The sequence below is a fragment of the Dendrobates tinctorius genome, unplaced genomic scaffold (genome assembly GCF_039654945.1).
Source record: "Dendrobates tinctorius isolate UK_male_01 unplaced genomic scaffold, ASM3965494v1 ptg000016l, whole genome shotgun sequence".
Classification (NCBI taxonomy): Eukaryota; Metazoa; Chordata; class Amphibia; order Anura; family Dendrobatidae; genus Dendrobates; species Dendrobates tinctorius.
The window spans coordinates 9,513,125-9,531,850 of record NW_027361684.1 but is presented as its reverse complement, the minus strand read 5'-3'; the positions used below and the strand labels follow the sequence as shown (position 1 = coordinate 9,531,850).

General features: G+C 45.9%; 1 protein-coding gene across 3 annotated transcripts in view; it reads left to right on the top strand.

The window, feature by feature from the left end:
* The first annotated feature begins 231 nt into the window (after nucleotides 1-231).
* Nucleotides 232-18,726, top strand: part of SSH2 (slingshot protein phosphatase 2) — a 260,325-nt gene continuing 241,830 nt past the window's right edge. For all 3 annotated transcript variants that reach the window (XM_073565426.1, XM_073565422.1, XM_073565425.1), the window contains exon 1: nucleotides 232-493. In XM_073565426.1, the coding sequence (XP_073421527.1) occupies nucleotides 431-493 (63 nt within the window). In that variant the 5' untranslated portion in view covers nucleotides 232-430. The remainder of the gene's footprint in view (nucleotides 494-18,726) is intronic.

The window sequence follows — 18,726 nt, the reverse complement described above, 5'->3', positions numbered from 1 at the left end:
GGGGTTAAACACCCTTTCTTTGCCGGCCGCTCAGCAGGGTCTTCATTCCTTGGGGGTATTCACTAGTGTTTTTGGGAAACGTAGCCGTTAGAGTCAGAGTTCTGACCTACAAAACGGAATATATAGACAATTAATGACTACTGATAAGAGGTATACACTACACTCCGGCGCTGCAGCGGTTAAACAGGTGTGGCCAAGTGACGGCTGTCAGTGTGCGCATGCGCGCCAGGGACATACACACAGCGCTGCTGCCTCTCCTATCAGTGTGGGGACAGGAGGCGGCGGGTCTGCGGGGATCTCAGGCAGCGGCCGCAGGATACTGGGCGTCGGAGTCTCCCCCTTCCTCTGAGCGGGACCCCCGGCCGCCCTCCCGCCATTATTCCATGGGATGATAATGAGAGCCCGGTCGTGTTCCTTCATCAGCTCCTAGATGGCTCTGGTCACAGTGCAGCGATCCCCGACCCCCAGCACGACCTCCAGCCCCTGCGTGTCGGTGAGTGATGCGGACGATGAGGCTGCTAGGAACCTTCCTATTGTCTCCTGCTGCTGCCAGCTCTTCCTGCCTCATAGTGTCCACCGGCGCCGGAGTGCGCATGCGCGGGAGCTGCTGCCGACTCCTCGCCATCCTTGTGCTTCCTTCCTTCATCTGCCGGGGCCTGCAATGTCGTCCTGCGCCCCAGGAGGACGCTAGAGGTGTGCACTGGCTGCGCCCCTGTGACTGCACTGCTCTGTGCTGCTGTGGCAGTGTGTACCTCTGCCCTCATGGGTCCACCTGCTCTTGGGGCACAGCTGATGCTAGGCTCCGGTATCGCAGGGATTTGGTTGTGGGGTTCCATATAATATCCCATGAGCCTTTCTATTTCTGCGTTATGTCATAGAATGTTCGCTGCCCATAGAAGTCGATGGAAGCAATCGCCAGAGAGTTGGATGTAAGGGGAAAGAAAGTCATGTGGCCTGTGTGACATTTGCATGTAGAGAATTTTGGGTGCTAGCGGCCTGTGTTTATTAACATTAACCTTCAGTGTACATCCCGTGCCCTTTTTTAAAGGGATCGTCCACATTTTCAGGAATGATTTTTTTTTTTTTTCCCTCTTAAAGGGATCCGGTCATCAGATTCCAGCTGCCTGATCCACATCGGTGAATAGGACGTCGGCTGCGTTACTGCAGCCGCGTATGTTTTACTCTGTAAGGCTGTGTGCACATGCTGCGGATTCTGCTGCGTATTTTGCAAAATCCACAGGTCAAGAGACCTGCGGTTTTCCTCTGCGGTTTGACACCTCTACAATGGAGAAGGTGTGAAACCGCTGCGGATTCCGCACTAAGAAGTGACATGCTGCGGTTTAGAAACCGCAGCAAATACGCACGGAAGATTCTGCACCGTGTGCACTGCGGATTTCTATTTCCATTGATTATAATGGTACTGTACACCGCAGCAGAATCCGCACCGTGTGCACTCACCCTTAAGGTGAAAGGAGGAGATTATTTCAGAAAAGCAGATGAGCAGCAATGATGATTCGGGGTCCATTTGTCTGGGATGACTAGTCCCCTCCCCGCTCCCGTGGACACAAGTCTTGTCTACATACACCCATAGGGTCAGTCTATGGGAGCAGGGTGGGGAGAGGCTCTGGGGACCGGCCTCAGATCTCTCCCTACAGCCCCCGGCCGACTTTCATTGTAAGGGTCCCGTTTCACATAGCGACGCTCCAGCGATCCAGACAGCGATACGACCGGGTAAGGATCGCTGGTGCGTCCACTACATGGTCGCTAGTAAGCTGTCAAACAGGGAGATCTACTCAACGACTAACGATCCGGTGATCCGTATAATGACCTCTGCAGTCATTGGGACCTTGTCACACAGCAGCTATTCTGACGACTCCCGCCTGCGTCCATGGGTCGCTCGTCAGCGTCAGACAGCGATCCATGCTGGCCAGCGGGACACCGACAATGAAAAAATGGCCCAGGACTTTCGAGCACGATATCCAGCGGGGGGGCCGGTCACCGCTATGTGTCACATGTAGCGAGGTCGCTGTTGCGTCACAAAATCGGTGACGTTTCAGCGATCTCGCTAACGAGCTCGTTATGTGAGACGGGACCTTAAGGTCAGTAAACCCTGCGGGTTGGATGTTATGTACTTGTGCATGGTCCAACCCGCAGCGTCCAGATGTTACAGCATAGTGGATGGGATTTCAGGAAATACCGTGCCCTCTGTGTCTAGAGACGCCTGCGTCTCTCCAGACCACAGCATGTCAGTCTCTCTTGAGTATTTGCCTACGTTCAATAGCCGACAGCGTTTTAGACTCGGCGAACATGCGTTGCGTCCAAAGCGCTGCCTATTCCGGGTCGTGGGCACATACCCTAAAACATACATAGCTGCAGTAACGCAGCCGACTCTGAAACCTGCCGCCAGTGGTTCTGGCACATAAATAAGCTATAATTCTCCATTTAAAACTACAAAATATTTGGCCGTCAAACTTTTTTTTATGTTTTGGCTTTTACGGACTTGTTTTTTTTTTTTTTCCCTGCACATTCAACTTTGATGTGGTCATAAACGAGCTGAGAGGAGCTCAGAAAAAGAAAGATGAGGCGACACAAAACATTGGTGCAGAGATTTTTTTTTTTCTTAGTTTGAAATAAGGGCAATTTTTGCATACGTTCATCTGAACTGGAAAAATTTTGCATAGGCACATCAGTTACAAATCGTCCTGTCGGAAGGAGCTCACTGACAGATTCTTAGTTAACTCGTTCTGAAGCAGCACAGATGTTAGTAGAATGCAAAGAAAAAGCCCCAAAGATGGACAACCCCTTTAATAATATAGCACGCAGCTTACATTAATGTTCAGATACACCGCAGACTTTTCATCTATGTGGAACCTCGGCAGCTTGTTCTTATATTGTGTGATCCCATACTTCACGCTTTAGAGGTCATGGTTGTGTGATGGCGGTACTTTCACATGACCTGGGGAGAATTATCAGTAGCACTGTAACATTTATGAATTTAGCGATTGGAAGTGCCATATGTGGTGTAAATGTAACGGGGGCAGAGAGAGGGATTTTCTGTTGGCATAAAGATGCTCGTGGGCTGACTTGCTTGGACTCTGTGCAAATTGCAGGTTGAAATGAGGTGTAATCCTGCAGCCTCAGAAGTCAGTAGCGTCAGGCTGTACCTTCATGTGTGTATGATTTTAGAGGGTTTTCTACATGTTAAAGAAGAAAAAAGCAAAACAAAAAAAACACAACCCAAAACATCTGGTGGTCCCCATTGGCTTCATGGCTGTCTGAAATTGGACACTTTCACACGGCAGTATTTTCCAGCGCAAGTCAAAACCAGTGGAACAGAAGTATAAGACGCCGTTCAGATGTGTGTTTTACACATACATGTTCTATCCGCATTTTTCATGGCCAGAACACGCACCCATTATAGTCCATGGCTGTCCACATGTCTGTTGCTCCTTTTTTTTTTTTTTCTTTCTCTGCAAACCGAAGTGTAGACAGAATCGATGAGATCTCTAATAGTTCTGATAGCACATGAATGCCATCTGTGTGTCATCCAAGCGCTGGCCAATTTTTACTGATTACTGGTGAAAAAATGGTAAAAATTGACAGACCGAAAAAAGATAAAAGTTGGATCCAGCTCACTGATGGAAATGTTATTTTCTCCTTCATGTACAAGAAAATCAGACTTCTGCCTCCAGGGCCCACGGGAATGTGTCCCTTTTCCACATTTCATACCCACTCCTTGTGTTTACTTGGTCCCAGATCATACAGGACGATACTATTATGACTCTAAATACGCTGTCTCCAAAAATAGAAGTACATGTCTGTACATGTGGGTAATGATGTGACTGCGGTGTAAATTTCGGTAGTTGTGCCGTGTATCGCAGGAAGAATGCTCACCTAATTTTGTGGAAAGTGAAAAAAATTATATCTGGCTATAAAAAGAAACAAATTCCTCTGGCTCCATATGTGATTCAAATCTAGAGGTATCGCAAGCTTGAATTTCTTAAAATATCCAGGAAAAACTCATGCAAAATATACTGCCCAAATAATGTACCCAGTGCCGATGCTCCAGTAATCTGCAGGTCTTTGGCTGCAAGCAGGCAGCATGTGACCTCTGTAGCCAGAGAGTGGTCGCAGCCACCATGTGCCATACTACATCATGGCTTAGTTTCTCTTTTTTTTTTTTTTATTATAAACATCTTTGTGTTTTTAAAACTGGATAGCCCCTTTAATTTCATGCACAGGTGCTGCAGATATCCCACAATGCATGTGAGTGATATATGGCTTTTATTCCAATGTTTTGTAGATGTCCCCATTCTTGATGTAAAAATAAATAATTGCACGTGTTGAAATCCAACATGCCTGATCCCGTCAGATATGTGCAGTGGAGGGAGAGTCTGGGCAGCCCTGTAGACACATAAGCTCGGTCACCTGTTCTGCTGAAGTTGGAGGGTTCAGTCTGCTGCCTATGTGTTTCGGCCCCTCATATGTGTCTGATTAGTTGGACTGATGCTGTTTTATTATTTTATTTATTTTTTCTCCTTACAGCATGTAGAATATGGAGGTTTTCTCCCCTCCATACATTGTAATAAATCATATAGAAGCATCACATGGAGCTCTTCTTTAGGGTGGTCTGTACCGTGCACGTTGCTGTGTGCATGTTGCCTTCTTGTGGAAAGTACGGTAACTTATGGCGGCTTGGTTTATGTTTGTGCTAATATACTAATGACAAATACATTTTATCCTTTTTTTTTTTTTTGTTATTCCTGTTCTTTTTGACCCTTTGTATATATGACATCAGGATCATGAATACCGAGCCCTTATACTGATGGAAAATGCTCCTGACCTTGGAGTATTGATAGTCATAGCACTAACGAAGAGGATCCCAGATGTGTGGGAATGTGTCACTAAAAATATGGTTCTTAAACTGTTGTGGAGGTGCTACATGGCTCATAAATGTCTGTCATGCCCCCGTCCAGGAAGAAAATTGAAGTTATGAGGAGATATTAAAGTTGCGTCCTTACGCCCTTGGTGGCCATCTTAACATTTGGGCAGTAGAGTTGTCTGCTTCCTTCTTGATTGACATCCTGCCCGGCCCATCTTGCTCTGACTTCATATGGCGGGTAAGACATTATTTAGAGGGGGTTGTAAATTATCACTTCCAGTATACAGATAATTATTACAACCCCCCCCCCCCACCCATGACTAGTACAGGGTGCCCCATATGGAGTAGAGCAGCTAGTCATGGATGTAGCGTATCGGTGTGAAGTCTATGGTGGTGAGTGCAGTGTACATCTTCAATGCCTTCGACTTACGGTGCATTTAAATCAACAAACTTATCATTATCACCATTACTAACGAGCAAAACCTTTTGTTGATCAGGTGATTGGATCATATATGCTGACAGAAAAAAGTGTTATCTGCAGCACATTGCCCCGTGTAAAAAGATGTGCTGCCAAAAACATGATACTGCATAGGGACCGAACAATTGCATTTCTGAACCTTCTGTCCCAATCACTGCTTGATAAGCTGGCGCCAGATGTCTTATATAGTTGTCCAGCACTCATTAAGTTACATTCACCAGCCCAAATCTGCACATCTAAAAGGGCTAGTAAAGCGACACTCAGCTCTTCGTGATGGGAGAATAAGGATCACTGGCTCCCTGAACTGGCGATCATAGAGGATTTCTGCAGTGGGACCCCCGCTAATCTCAAGAGTTGTCCCTACTGCGGAGATAATGGATTATTTTTATTAGGTTGAAATTATCATTTTGTGCAAACAGCGAGGAGACCGTGACTAGTCCCACAGCAGCTCCTCCCAGATGACTCCTGAGAGCAGCACTGCAGGGACGTAGAACTTCAATTTGTCCCTCAATTTATTTTTTAATCGAGCAAATGCCTAAGGACGGGGTCACACTAACCGACGCAAAATACGGTCAGTATTTTACATGCGTAATACGGATGACAGACCCCTAAATAGTGCTCCGTATGTCATCCGTAAGCAAGGTGTGGTCGCGTATTTTGCGCATGTCAGCATCTGTATGTAATCCGTATGGCGAGATTTTCTCACAGGCTTGCAAAATGGACATATAATGGAGCCCTATGACAGGGTTTCTAACAGAAACCAAAGAATAGATATAGACACATAGAATGTATGTGTGTGTGTGTGTGTGTGTATATATATATATATATATATATATATATATATATATATATATATATATATTATATATGTGTGTGTGTGTGTATTCTATGTGTCTATATCTATTCTTTCTTTATTAAACCTGTCAGTGTGAGTTTACTGTATCGCGCACTGAATTGCCGGCTTTGCTAAAAGACACCGGGTGCGTATTTCTCGCAAGTCACATGTGTGGTCCGTGTGTAATCCGTATTTTTTGCGCACCCATAGACTTGCATTGGCGTATTACGGCCGTAGTACGCTGACAATCGCAGCATGCTGCGATTGGCACGGAGCGTAGAATACGGTTGAGAAATATACGGCTGGTGCGAGGGACCCCATAGAGAATCATTGGTCCGTGTGTAATGCGTGCTTTTAGCGCCTCTCACTCGGCCGTATTCCTCGCCAGTGTGACCCCGGCCTTAAAAGATAGATCTGAAGCCGGTGGTTTAATAGCCCCATGTTTAGTGACTGGTTCCCTATAGACGTGTTCTGTCGGTATGGTGTGGGGCCTCCTTTGCTCAGCGTATGTTATTTATGTATTTTCTATTGGCAAGTTTTCCTTTTTGGGATTATTTTTGCTCTCGATACAGAATTCCTATGATTTCTTTCTCTTTGCTTTGGAATGAATGGCTTCCCATGTAATTATTCCCCTGGCGCTCTGCTTCACCAGTCTGCTGGTTAGCACCCACACCAGCCAGAATGAGTGCGCTCCGCCTGGAAGCTGTCATTGGATTCGGAACATTCATTGAGCTTTAATTTCCGTTGTCGTTCTACCTTAACCCTTTCCGTGCACCAAGCATTATTGGATTTTTTTTTCTCTTTTCCGAATTATTGACTTCTATCTCTCTCTGCGCCGGGAAGTCTGAGATAATCCCACATTATCTGTTCTCTAGTCCAGCGCCACGCTGCATTTCCATGATACGTCGAGCAGCTGGCCGTGCTTAAAACATCATTTACATTTGGGCAGGCAACTGATTATATAATACTGTACGCTGGTGGTGGAAAAAGGCCTGCATAATTCATGAGTAGTAAACCTACTTGTCTCTACGCCTTTCTTGGACGCAGCGCTCTGTATGGCCACAGCGCTTTATGAAAAAGGTTTACTATTGATGATATATTATGGTGCTGATCTGGCGCTTTGTAGAAGACACAGATATTATAACAACGGTGGAACTATATCTCTACCCATTACGGCCTTTTCACTTGCTGCCGTTACCATGACAACCCAGTATGTGTAGTAAATTGATTAGCGCACTTGTAGGCCTCGTACTTGTTACACCCGGGGCTAAGGCCACGTTCACACATTCAGTACTTGAGAATTTTTTCCACCTCCAGTATTTGTAAACCAAAATCAGGAGTGGAACAATCAGAGGTGAAATATAATAGAAACACATGCACCACTTCTTTGTTTTTTTTTTTTTTGGTTTTTTTTCACCCACTCCTGGTTTTGACTGACAAATACTGAGGTAAAAAACTCACCAAATACTTAACGTGTGCCCGTGGCCTTATTTGTAGGATTACTGGCTGCATATGTATGGCATGTTTCTACTTTGTGCTGCCACCATGCTTCTTTCTGCACATGTAATTATTTTTTTTTTTTCTTTATGCCATGTGCTTTTGTTATGAACTTGGAGAATTTCTCGTAGTTATTTGTTTTTCTTGATGAAATACTAATATACGGTAACCTTTCACTCTATTTTATTATTATTTATTTATATAGCGCCATTAATTCCATGGTGCTGTACATGAGAAGGGGGGTTACATTCAAAGTTATCCTTGTGGCCTTACATTCTACGGGATAGTGGGGAAGAGACAGAAGGTCCGGGGGTGCAGCAGCTCTGGTGGTGGTGAGGCGCCATTGACCCCCAAACTGGAATTCTTGATTTGCATTTAAAAAAAAAAAACCTAAAAAAAAGTATTGAGGACGGACACTCCCAAAAAGGATGTACGGCAGAGGGCACGTTCTCTCTGCCTCATTACAGTCTATGGCCCTTAAGTCTGGACTCAGTTTTCCCAAGGGTTTCGGACTTAGGCCGGGGTCACACTAGAGAGGAATACGGACGAGTACAAGTCTATGGGTGCGCTAAAAATACGCATTACACACAGACCAGATGTGTGACTTGTGAGAAATACGCACCCAGTGTCTTTTAGAAAAGCCGGCAATTCAGTGCGCTATACAGTAAACTCACACTGACAGGTTTTATAACACAAACGAAAGAATAGATATAGACGCATAGAGAAAATATATATATATATATATATATATATATATATATATATATATATATATATATATATATATATATATATATATTTTCTCTATGTGTCTATATCTATTCTTTCGTTTGTGTTATAAAACCTGTCAGTGTGAGTTCTTCTTAGCAGAATAGCGGCTAATTGAATTGCCAGCTTTTGTCAAATCATTCCCCAACCCGACATGAAATGACACATGGTTTACATACAGTAAACCATTTCATTTCATGTTTTGTTTCGTATGTCTTTCATTAGTAATTAGACGAGGGTTGATGTGTAAAATTTGGGAGGTGTAGGTGTTAATTTAAGGGGTTAATTCGTTGTAAAAAAATGTGTGGGCTCCCGCATTGACAAATTACAGCGGGAGCCCACACATTTTTTCCTCTTCGCCACGACAGCACCCACTGAGAGAGGGGATCCGCCCCAGGAACAAGAAACCTACAGAGAGATAAATGGGGCGGTCCCCCTCGCTCCCTCAGTTTGGTTTCCTGTTCCTAGGAAGGAACCCGCAGAAGAGGATACCTGGTCCGGTAGCTGCCTGCGTGCATAATATGAGCAGCAGGGGCCCCAGGACTGGAGGCAGCGTCGGGCGGAGAGGTGATGTTTCCCCCCCCCCCCCCAGAGCTGGTAATGCAGGTGAGGTCGGAGGTAAGAAGGTGCCAAGGCTCACTGAGGGGACAGGGGCGTATACCCCCCCCCCCAGGAAGGGGACGAACGCATTACATAATGCCATTAGGCATATCAGGGATGGTGGCCGCGCGCCCCCCCTCCCCCCGAGAGAAGCAGAAGAGCCTGAGCATTTGTGCCAGGCAGCGCTACCGGAGGTCATACCTGCAGGGGTTAACGTCTGGGCCGCTGCATCAGCGCTTCCAGCGGCGCTCCCAGGCAGGCAACCCGGAAGTAAGGGTATGGAAGACTTCTGGGATCAGTGCAGGAGGCGGCGCTCGCGGGAGAACGCCCGCGCATGCGCAGAAGGGGCTAAAAAAAAAAAAATGGAGGATGGGAAAAAAAAGTGTGGTAAGGCTATAAAAAGGAAGCCACGGAGGCAGCGCCAGTGCGCAGTCATGTCATCCATAGATGACCCAGCTTCGCTCCCGCTAAGTCAGCCAGTGGAATCCCCACATGGCAGCAGACAAAGCGGTGCTACAAGGAGAAGCAGCAGCACCAGAAGAAGTGGCAGCTCCAGGAAGGAATCTAGCGGACCTTCCAGGCAAGTTGAGCCCCTGGAGAAGAAACGGAAGGAGAAGAAATCATCCCACGCCTCGCCTCAGCTTGAGGCGCGGACCCCGCAGCCGGTAGTTTGCTGACGAGACTCACGGGTGAGTGTTTTTAGTCAGAATAAATAGCTGATGGCCTTCTTTTTTCTGGTCCATACCCCCCTTTTTAGGCCAAAAGAACAGAGAAGGCGAAAAATAGAGAGTGTGCCTTATGTTCTCAGCCCCTCCCAGACGGCCACCCTAAAAGATTATGCCAAGCGTGTATTGAGGAGGCCTTATAGGAGGAATCCTCACGGAAGAAAGAGGATATCCGAGCGATAATTAGGGAAGAGCTACGGGCCTTGGGCAGCTCCAGTAGTCTGGGGGGTCACTCCTCCGTGAGACAGATAAGTTCACAAAGAGGAGGAGCTTCGCCGGCATCAAGGTCGCCGTCAGAATCCGGGGAGCTAGACTCTGATAGATCCCAGGAATACCCTTCCTCAGAGGACGAGGAGCAGGCGTGTTTCCCTACGGACAGCGTCAGTAACTTAGTTAAGTCTGTCCGAAATACCATGGGGCTACCTGAGAGTAAGGACCCCAAGACTCCACAAGACATAATGTTTGCAGGCATTTCCCGTAGAATGGTCCGAGCATTCCCAGTGGTCCCAGCTATAAAAGAGCTGGTGAAAAGGGAGTGGGAAAAACCGGGGCAGAGAACCTTCCTCCCCTTAACGTCAAAGCGTAAATATCTGTTTGACGATGAAGAATTGACAGCTTGGTCGAGAGCCCCCAAAGTGGATGCGGCGGTGGCCTCTACCTCTCGTAGATCCTCCCTGCCGGTAGAGGATTCAGGAACTTTGGCTGACTCATTAGATCGTAAGACCGATACACTCCTTAAACGATCCTGGGAAGCATGTGCGGCAGCTTTTAAGCCCGCAATAGCAGCCACGTGCACAGCAAGATCAATGTTGGTATGGCTGAATGACCTAGAGGACAATATTAAAAACAGAGTGGCCAGGAATAAACTCCTGTCCTCTATGCCCCTCATTAAAGGAGCAGCGGCCTTCCTCAGCGGACTCTCTCCGTTTATCGGCTAGAGCAGCAGGGCTAACCAATGCAGGCCGGCGGGCCTTATGGTTGAAGGGGTGGAAAGGGGACACGCAGACAAAAACTAAACTGTGTGCTATACCCTGCCAGGGTAAGTACCTATTTGGCACGGAACTGGACGAGATTTTAACAAAAGCGGGAGAGAGAAAAAAAGGTTTTCCTAATCCGTATATTCCCTTTAATAGGAGGTCCTACAGAAAGCCGCCGTTTGGCAAAAAAGACTTTAAACCCCAGGATCGCTGGGGAAATAAGGACCGCAAACAGAGGGGCAATCTATTCGGGAAGCGTCCCTTCAGAGGAGACAGGTTCCGCTAATACCAGTACACCGGTAGGTGGCACACTACTGGAATTCAGCCACCAATGGGGGAAGGTAACATCAAACCCATGGGCCATTGATATCGTCTCATCGGGCCTAAAACTAGAATTTATTCGGCATCCACCGAACTTCTTCCTATTGACTTCCATGAAGTCCCAGATACAGCAGGAAGCACTGGAGATGGAGATTGCAGTATTACTAACTAAACAGGTCCTAATAGAGGTCCCAGGGGACGAAGAAGGAATGGGCTTTTATTCTCCTCTATTTTTAGTCCCAAAACCAGATGGCTCTTTTAGGACCATAATAAATTTAAAGAAGCTTAATACCTTCTTAAGGCTGAGGCCATTTAAGATGGAGTCAATAAATTCTGCAATAAAACTTTTGTTTCCCAGGTGTTACATGGCAGTTTTGGACCTAAAGGATGCCTATTACCATCTACCCATATACCGAGAGCACCAGAAGTTCCTGCGGGTAGGGGTCTGGTTCAAGGGTCGGATTCAGCATTTCCAGTTTGTGGCAATGCCATTCGGGCTATCCATGGCTCCTCGGGTATTTACCAAATTGATGCTGGAAGTGATGTCGTATGTAAGGCTGAATGACACACTAGTGGTCCCTTACTTGGACGACCTGCTCGTAGTAGGGAATTCTGTTTCTCAGTGCAAAACAAGAATGGCCAAGATTATCTCATCCCTACAAACGCTAGGATGGCTAATCAACTGGGAGAAGTCCAGACTAGAACCAGTTACCTGTCAGAGGTTCCTAGGCCTGCAAGTAGATTCTGTAAGTCAGAAGTGCTTTCTGCCAGACGCTAAAGCAGTGGCCATAATCAATAAGATACAGAATACTACAGGAAGACCCGTAATATCATTGAGACAGGGTATGTCCTTGCTGGGGTCCCTGATATCGTGCATCCCAGCGGTGCAATGGGCCCAGTTCCACTCTAGAACACTACAGTGGGCTATTCTGCAGGAAACAGAGAGACTGCAGGAGCGGTTGGAAGGGAGGATGTCCCTATCGCCAGAAGTTGTTAAATCCCTAAAGTGGTGGTTAAATCCTACCAATTTGTCTAAGGGAGTGCAATGGTGGGTAACTCCCTCCAAGATGCTCACCACGGATGCTAGCCCCTGGGGCTGGGGGGCCCACCTGGAGGAGCACATGATACAAGGCCGGTGGCGTAAACATGAGATAGAAACCTCCTCTAATGTAAAGGAGCTAAAAGCAATTTACTATGCGATATCTCAATTTCTCCCGCAGTTAAGAGGAACCCACGTGAGAATCCAGACAGACAATACCACCGCAGTGGCCTATATAAACCGACAGGGAGGTACGCGGTCGGGACCGTTGATGTCTATCGCGGAAGAGATCCTAGAGATAGCCGAGGTACATCTTCACTCCTTGTCGGCACTCCACATAAGGAGTAGACATCTCTCAAGCAGACTCTCAGTCGCCAGGTCCTATATCAGGGCGAGTGGGTCCTCAGCAGGCACGTCTTCGAGACGATAGCGACAGAATGGGGCAGACGGGAGATAGACCTGTTTGCTACCAGAGCCAACAGACGCGTAAAGAGGTTCGCTTCGCTCTACAGGTCAGACAACCCAGACATTCTAGATGCCCTCCAAGCACCCTGGGCATTCCGGCTAGCCTATGCCTTCCCTCCAATGGTTCTACTTCCAACAGTAGTCAGGAAAATAAGACAAGAGAGGGCGAGGGTCATCTTGATAGCCCCGTTTTGGCCCAAAAGGCCGTGGTTTTCATGGCTGAGAGCCATGTCAATAACCGACCCGTGGATCCTGCCGCTGCACCAGGATCTTCTCTCGCAGGGACCCTGCTACCATCCACAGGCCAAAGCCCTACACCTAGCGGCCTGGAATTTGAAAGGGAACTATTGAAGCAGAAGGGCTTTTCGGAAAACCTGATTAATACCCTGCTACAAAGTAGGAAAGAGTCTACTACAAGAATATACGCTAAGGTGTGGAGGAAATTCTTGGCCTTTCACCCAGCAGAGCTAGCCGGTGAAGTACCCATTACGCCCATCTTAGAGTTTCTTCAAAGAGGCCGAGAATTGGGCCTCAGTTAATACTCTAAAGGTCCATATATCGGCCCTAGGAGCCCTATTTAACTATAACGTGGCAGCAAATAGATGGGTAAACCGTTTTGTTTCAGCTTGTCAACGATCAGAACCGGTGCATATTCCTCGGCTTCCGGCATGGAACCTTACTCTGGTTTTGGATGCCTTTACTCAGGCCCCGTTTGAGCCCATAAACTCTGCATCAGTGAAGTACCTCTCATTGAAAACTGCTACACTAGTAGCTTTAGTATCAGCTAGAAGAGTAAGTGATCTTCATGCTCTATCAGTAGACCCTCCATTCCTGTCAATTACACGAGACAGATTTTGAAGACAGACCCGTCCTACCTTCCCAAACGGGCAACTAAATTTCATAGGTCTCAGGAGATATGCCTACCTTCCTTCTATGAGAACCCGTCAAACCAGGACGAGGTGAAATATCACACCTTAGATGTAAGAAGAGCGGTACTAGCCTACCTTGATGGGACCAGTCCCTGGAGGCAGAGTAGGTCTCTTTTTGTCTCCTTCCAGGGCAACAGAAAGGGGTCTGGAGTTACAACAGGCACATTATCCAGGTGGATTAGAGATGCGATCACAATGGCATATTTGGCAAAAGGAGAAGACCCTCCGCTGGGGATTAAGGCGCACTCTACTAGAGCCATATCATCCTCCTGGGCCGAGAGAGCAAACGTCCCAATTGAACAAATATGTAAGGCTGCAACCTGGTCTTCTCCATCTACCTTCTATAGTCACTATAGACTAGATTTGTCCTCTACAGAGGATTTGACCTTTGGTAGATCGGTCCTTAACACGGTGTGCCCTCCCAAGTGATTATCTCTGGAAATCTCTCAGTGGGTGCTGTCGTGGCGAAGAGGAAAAACCGGATTACTTACCGGTAATACTCTTTTGTAGAGTCCACGACAGCACCCGCTCACTTCCCTCCCGTAAAAACTTTTACACATGGGTCTCCTTGGTGGTGGAGATTGTAATTAGAATTTAATATATGATTAAACTTAGCGAATGTAAAGGCTATAGGGGTAAGATATATGAATCGCCCAGACAAAATGACTAAAACATGTATGGCGGTTCCTCCGTTGTTCTCGGTAATACAAACTGAGGGAGCGAGGGGGACCGCCCCATTTATCTCTCTGTAGGTTTCCTGTTCCTGGGGCGGATCCCCTCTCTCAGTGGGTGCTGTCGTGGACTCTACAAAAGAGTATTAGCGGTAAGTAATCCGGTTTTTCCCCGCTTCTGAAGTATCTTTCTAAAGTCTGGTAATATAACTTTACATGGCCAGTTCGTTCCTCCACTCCTGAGAAACCAGCATGTTAGTTGATATGCAAATGAGGCTGTAGATTTGAAGCCTCTGTCACTCCATCTCTATTCCTCATTCAACGCTGCCTCCTCCAGCTTGGCTGACTGCATCTAGGCTGTGTGACGTTAGGAAATGAGGTTAAAAAAATAATAAAATAATATTCTAAAACAGATATTTATTATGACTGATGCGCTAAAACATAGTAACAGCAGCAGAATTTGTTGCCCTCTTTGTGTTTTGCTCATGCTAAGGACTAGGTGTCAATATGTTTACCCGGATGACTGTCATAAGATCCTCTGCAACCAGCAGGACTTATAACCGTGGCACATTCAGTATTAAGAACAAGTGTGTGCTCATACATACAATTATCTAAAACCTTTTAAAAGGAAGTATATTTTGTATGCATTATACATCATTGGTGTAAATGACGTGTGATCCCATGGTGGTCACAGGTTGGCGCTTTCCTCGCCTTTATTAGAAGCACCTATGATATATACTGGTCGGCTGTGCACTTGCTCGTGTAGCTGCAGAGCCAAATGTTGGGAGTCCTGTTGCTCCGTATATAATGCAGTGCCGCACAACTTGACATGTTTAATGTAAAAATCTGTTAGTCTACAGATCCAATCTATATGACAGCTTGTTTTGCTGATTAATTAAATGGAAGACGCGATGATAATCTGCTTTTGTCCCAAAGTGATTTACGTAAGTGTATCTTTACTAAGATGAGTTCATCCACCGATCTTTCATTAACGCTGTGTACCTGATCCTTACTCCTCCTGGGCCTTATCCTTCGCAGTTGTTCTCGTTTTGTGTTTTTATTCTTTTTATAGCCGGTAACTTTTATTTGACAGGAAAAAGAATCCCAAATGTTTTAGAGATATTGTTTGACGGGAAAAAAAAACAAACAAATCAGCTAATATGTGCTGATACATCAGATTAGCCTTTTTCTTTTTTTTTTACCACGTTTGACAGAAATTTCCATATGATGCAGATCTCAACACAAACCCATTAACAACCATAAGGCTGTGTGCACACGCTGCGGATTAGGTGCAGATTCATCCGCGCGGATTTTGTAAAATCCGCAGGTGAAACCGCAGGTCAAAATACCTGCGGTTTTACCTGCGGATTGCTCTGCGGTTTTTCATCTCCTCAATGGAGGAGATGGCAAACCGCAGGGGAATCCGCAGAAAGAATTGACATGTCAATTCTTTCTGCGGATTGAAAACCGCAGATAATCCGCGCGGAAAATTCCGCACCATCTGCACTGCGGTTTTTGATTCCCATAGGGAATCATGGTACTGTACACCGCAGCAAAAACTGCTGCGGGTCCGCAGCGGCCAAAACCGCTGCGGAACCGCAGCAAAATCCGCAGCGTGTGCACACAGCCTAAGGGGCAACATCACAATGTGTCATTGGTTGTGCAGCCAGAAAATTGCAGTGTAATAAAGTAGCCCTAGATTATTTATTACGGTATTTGGGGAAAAATGGTGTGTGTGTGTGTATGTATATATATTGTAGGGATGTGACTCGCTCAGGTGCAGCGGGAGACAATCATGAGGCAGGTTCTTCCCAAAGTTCATGAGGTTTATTTGCTCCATAAACCATAAATCAGCGTATCACCAAAATAGCCTCTAGCTTAGGAAGGCTTCTCCTTCCTTAGCACACAGGCCACTCTCTGTAGTGTCCCACCTGGACACATGGAAGTCTGTCCACACTCAGACAGACTCACTCTCACACTCTCACATGTGCCAAACACCTCAATTACATAGCCCTGTAACCACACCCACAGGTGATCACATGGCTATGACATCACTAAAGGTTGTATAGACACACACAGGCTTCCCTGACACAGTGTAACAGAAAAATCAGCAGTACCTCTGCTGATCAATACACCCTGGAGCCTGCATCCCAAGGCCACCCACCTTGAAACCCATAATGGTCATTTAGGACCCTGCTCCTGTTACCACACTGAATGTGCCTGTACACCCGTCCTGGGACACCCACACAGCGCCCCCTAGCTGACATAGTGGTAACTACACCACAAAATATATATATATATATATATATATATATATATATATATATATATATATATATATATATATATATATATATATATATATATATATATGCACTTTATTGTAAATAAAGTGTGTGCATGATATACAATATATTTTTTTTTTTTTTTTGCCGATGAGTGCATTGTTTCAACTGAATATGTATGAAAACAAGAGAAGCATAAAAATTGTTTTCCCCGTGAAGTTGTGTTCTTCAGGCACACGTGGTATGTAGAGGCCCGAAGACCGTATAACTTTCTGTATACTCTCGCACATATCCCGTAGTTTGATCCTCTACTATACATGAATGGATGTGCCCATATAAAAGTTGTCACTAGAGATGAGCGAACATGCAGGGGTAAGATGTTATCTGAGCATGCTTGGGTGCTAACTGATTGTCTTCAGCGTGATCGAAAAATAGGTGCGAGTCCCTGCGGCTGCATGTCTCGTGGCTATTTGACAGTCGCAACACATGCAGGGATTTCCTGTTTGTTAGGCAATCCCTGCACGTGTTGCGGCTGTCGAACAGTATGCCGAAAACAGTCGGTAGCGTCCAAGCATGCTCATTAAAGTGTGTTAATTGCTGAGATTCTTTTTCTGATTAAAAAATAATAATAATAATCTTGCTGTTGCTTAATATCATGATATTTAGTCGTTCTTATACGCAATGTAATTGAGCATGGGGGGGGGGAATTGGGAATTTTTTCTTTTTTATAAAAATTTTCTCTAAGAGTTTGTTGTAAAGTCCCAGGAACAAGGCTTTTCATATAATGATGGCTGAATTATGCGCCTAATTAAACGCAGAGGGAATTTCTTAAGTGTGATTGCACGTCTTCGCTTCTTAGTGCATACGTACGAGCCTTCGCCAATCATAATGCCCAATTATGTTTTTTTCTTTTTCAGTGCCTATGAGGCTGAGTGCGTGATCAGATGTTGAAAGTGTGAATTTGGACTTTTTTCTCGTATCCATACATATTCGCGCTTGGCTCAAGTTTGTATATATAATAGGGGAATAAGCTGCTCCCAGACAAAAGGATCAGTCAGGTATTAAAATTCAACATGCCCAATCCTTTACCCAACCCCTATCCATATTATCTATCAGTGGCGAGTCAGAAAGCCCTATCATACATACTAGACAGCTAGCCACTCTGAAAACTTTGCATCTCTAGACTCTTAACTTCTTTGTAAGTGGCTGTAAGGCTTTATTCATTCACAGGTCTCTTATCGGCGGGCTAACATTTGCTGATAATCAAAACTATATTTTGACAGTTTCGTTCTAAACGCTCTAAATTGGACTTTTCAAAGCCGCTCTCCACCCATAGACTCGAGATGTCACAATTTTTTTTTTTTTTTTTTTATGCATTAAAGGGATTGTCCACTACTAGGCAGCCCCCGCTTACAGTAATCGGTCCACCACCTATCCTAAAATAAAAAAAACAACTTAACAGTAAATGGATTGGGGGAGCTGTGCTGCGACTGCGGAGGGTAAAGGGTGAAAATGTCAATAATCTTACATGCATGGCCGCCGGCTTGTGCAGTAATAACTTGGCTTATGACTACACGGGGAGGGAAGAGCCGGCGTATCGGTTGTGTGCATGGCCGCTACTCACCCGGTGTTCTTACTGATTTTGTGTGTTCAATTATTCACCTATATTAGCCGTATAGTAGAATCTGTGTCCGGCCGCAGTAATCGGTCAGTCCGCTCTGTCCTGACACACGGGTGCCCGAGGCCGCCGTGTTGGAAGCCATCTGACTGTCGCAGCTCTGAGTTATTGCCTATTCAGACAATTACAGGGCTCATCAGACGCACTGCTTCTACCGAGGCCGTTATTTCTGCAATCTCTCCATCATATTAGAGCCTGCGCTTGTGTGAGCAGCCTGGCCAGGCGCACACGTGCCATCTGTTATGGACAATGGGCTCCCTGATGGGGAAACGGACAAGACGCAGAGTATGACTCGGCCAAGTCGTGATGGACTCCTTGTACGTGATGATAAACGACCTCTTGTTGATCTTAGGCCCCATTTCGACGTCACTGTTTTTTCACGGGCTCACGGAGCGCCATCCGTGTTTGTTCCGTGTGTCAGAATTATTACCAACAGCGATTTTTCATGCATGAAAAAAATAAGTGACCGCTTCTCACCATCACAATGTTAATCACGGACTGACGCCATCCACGCGTTGCCTGACTGCGGCCTTAGATGTGTGTTAGATGCGGAGGGAGCTAAAATCCAAATGAAAA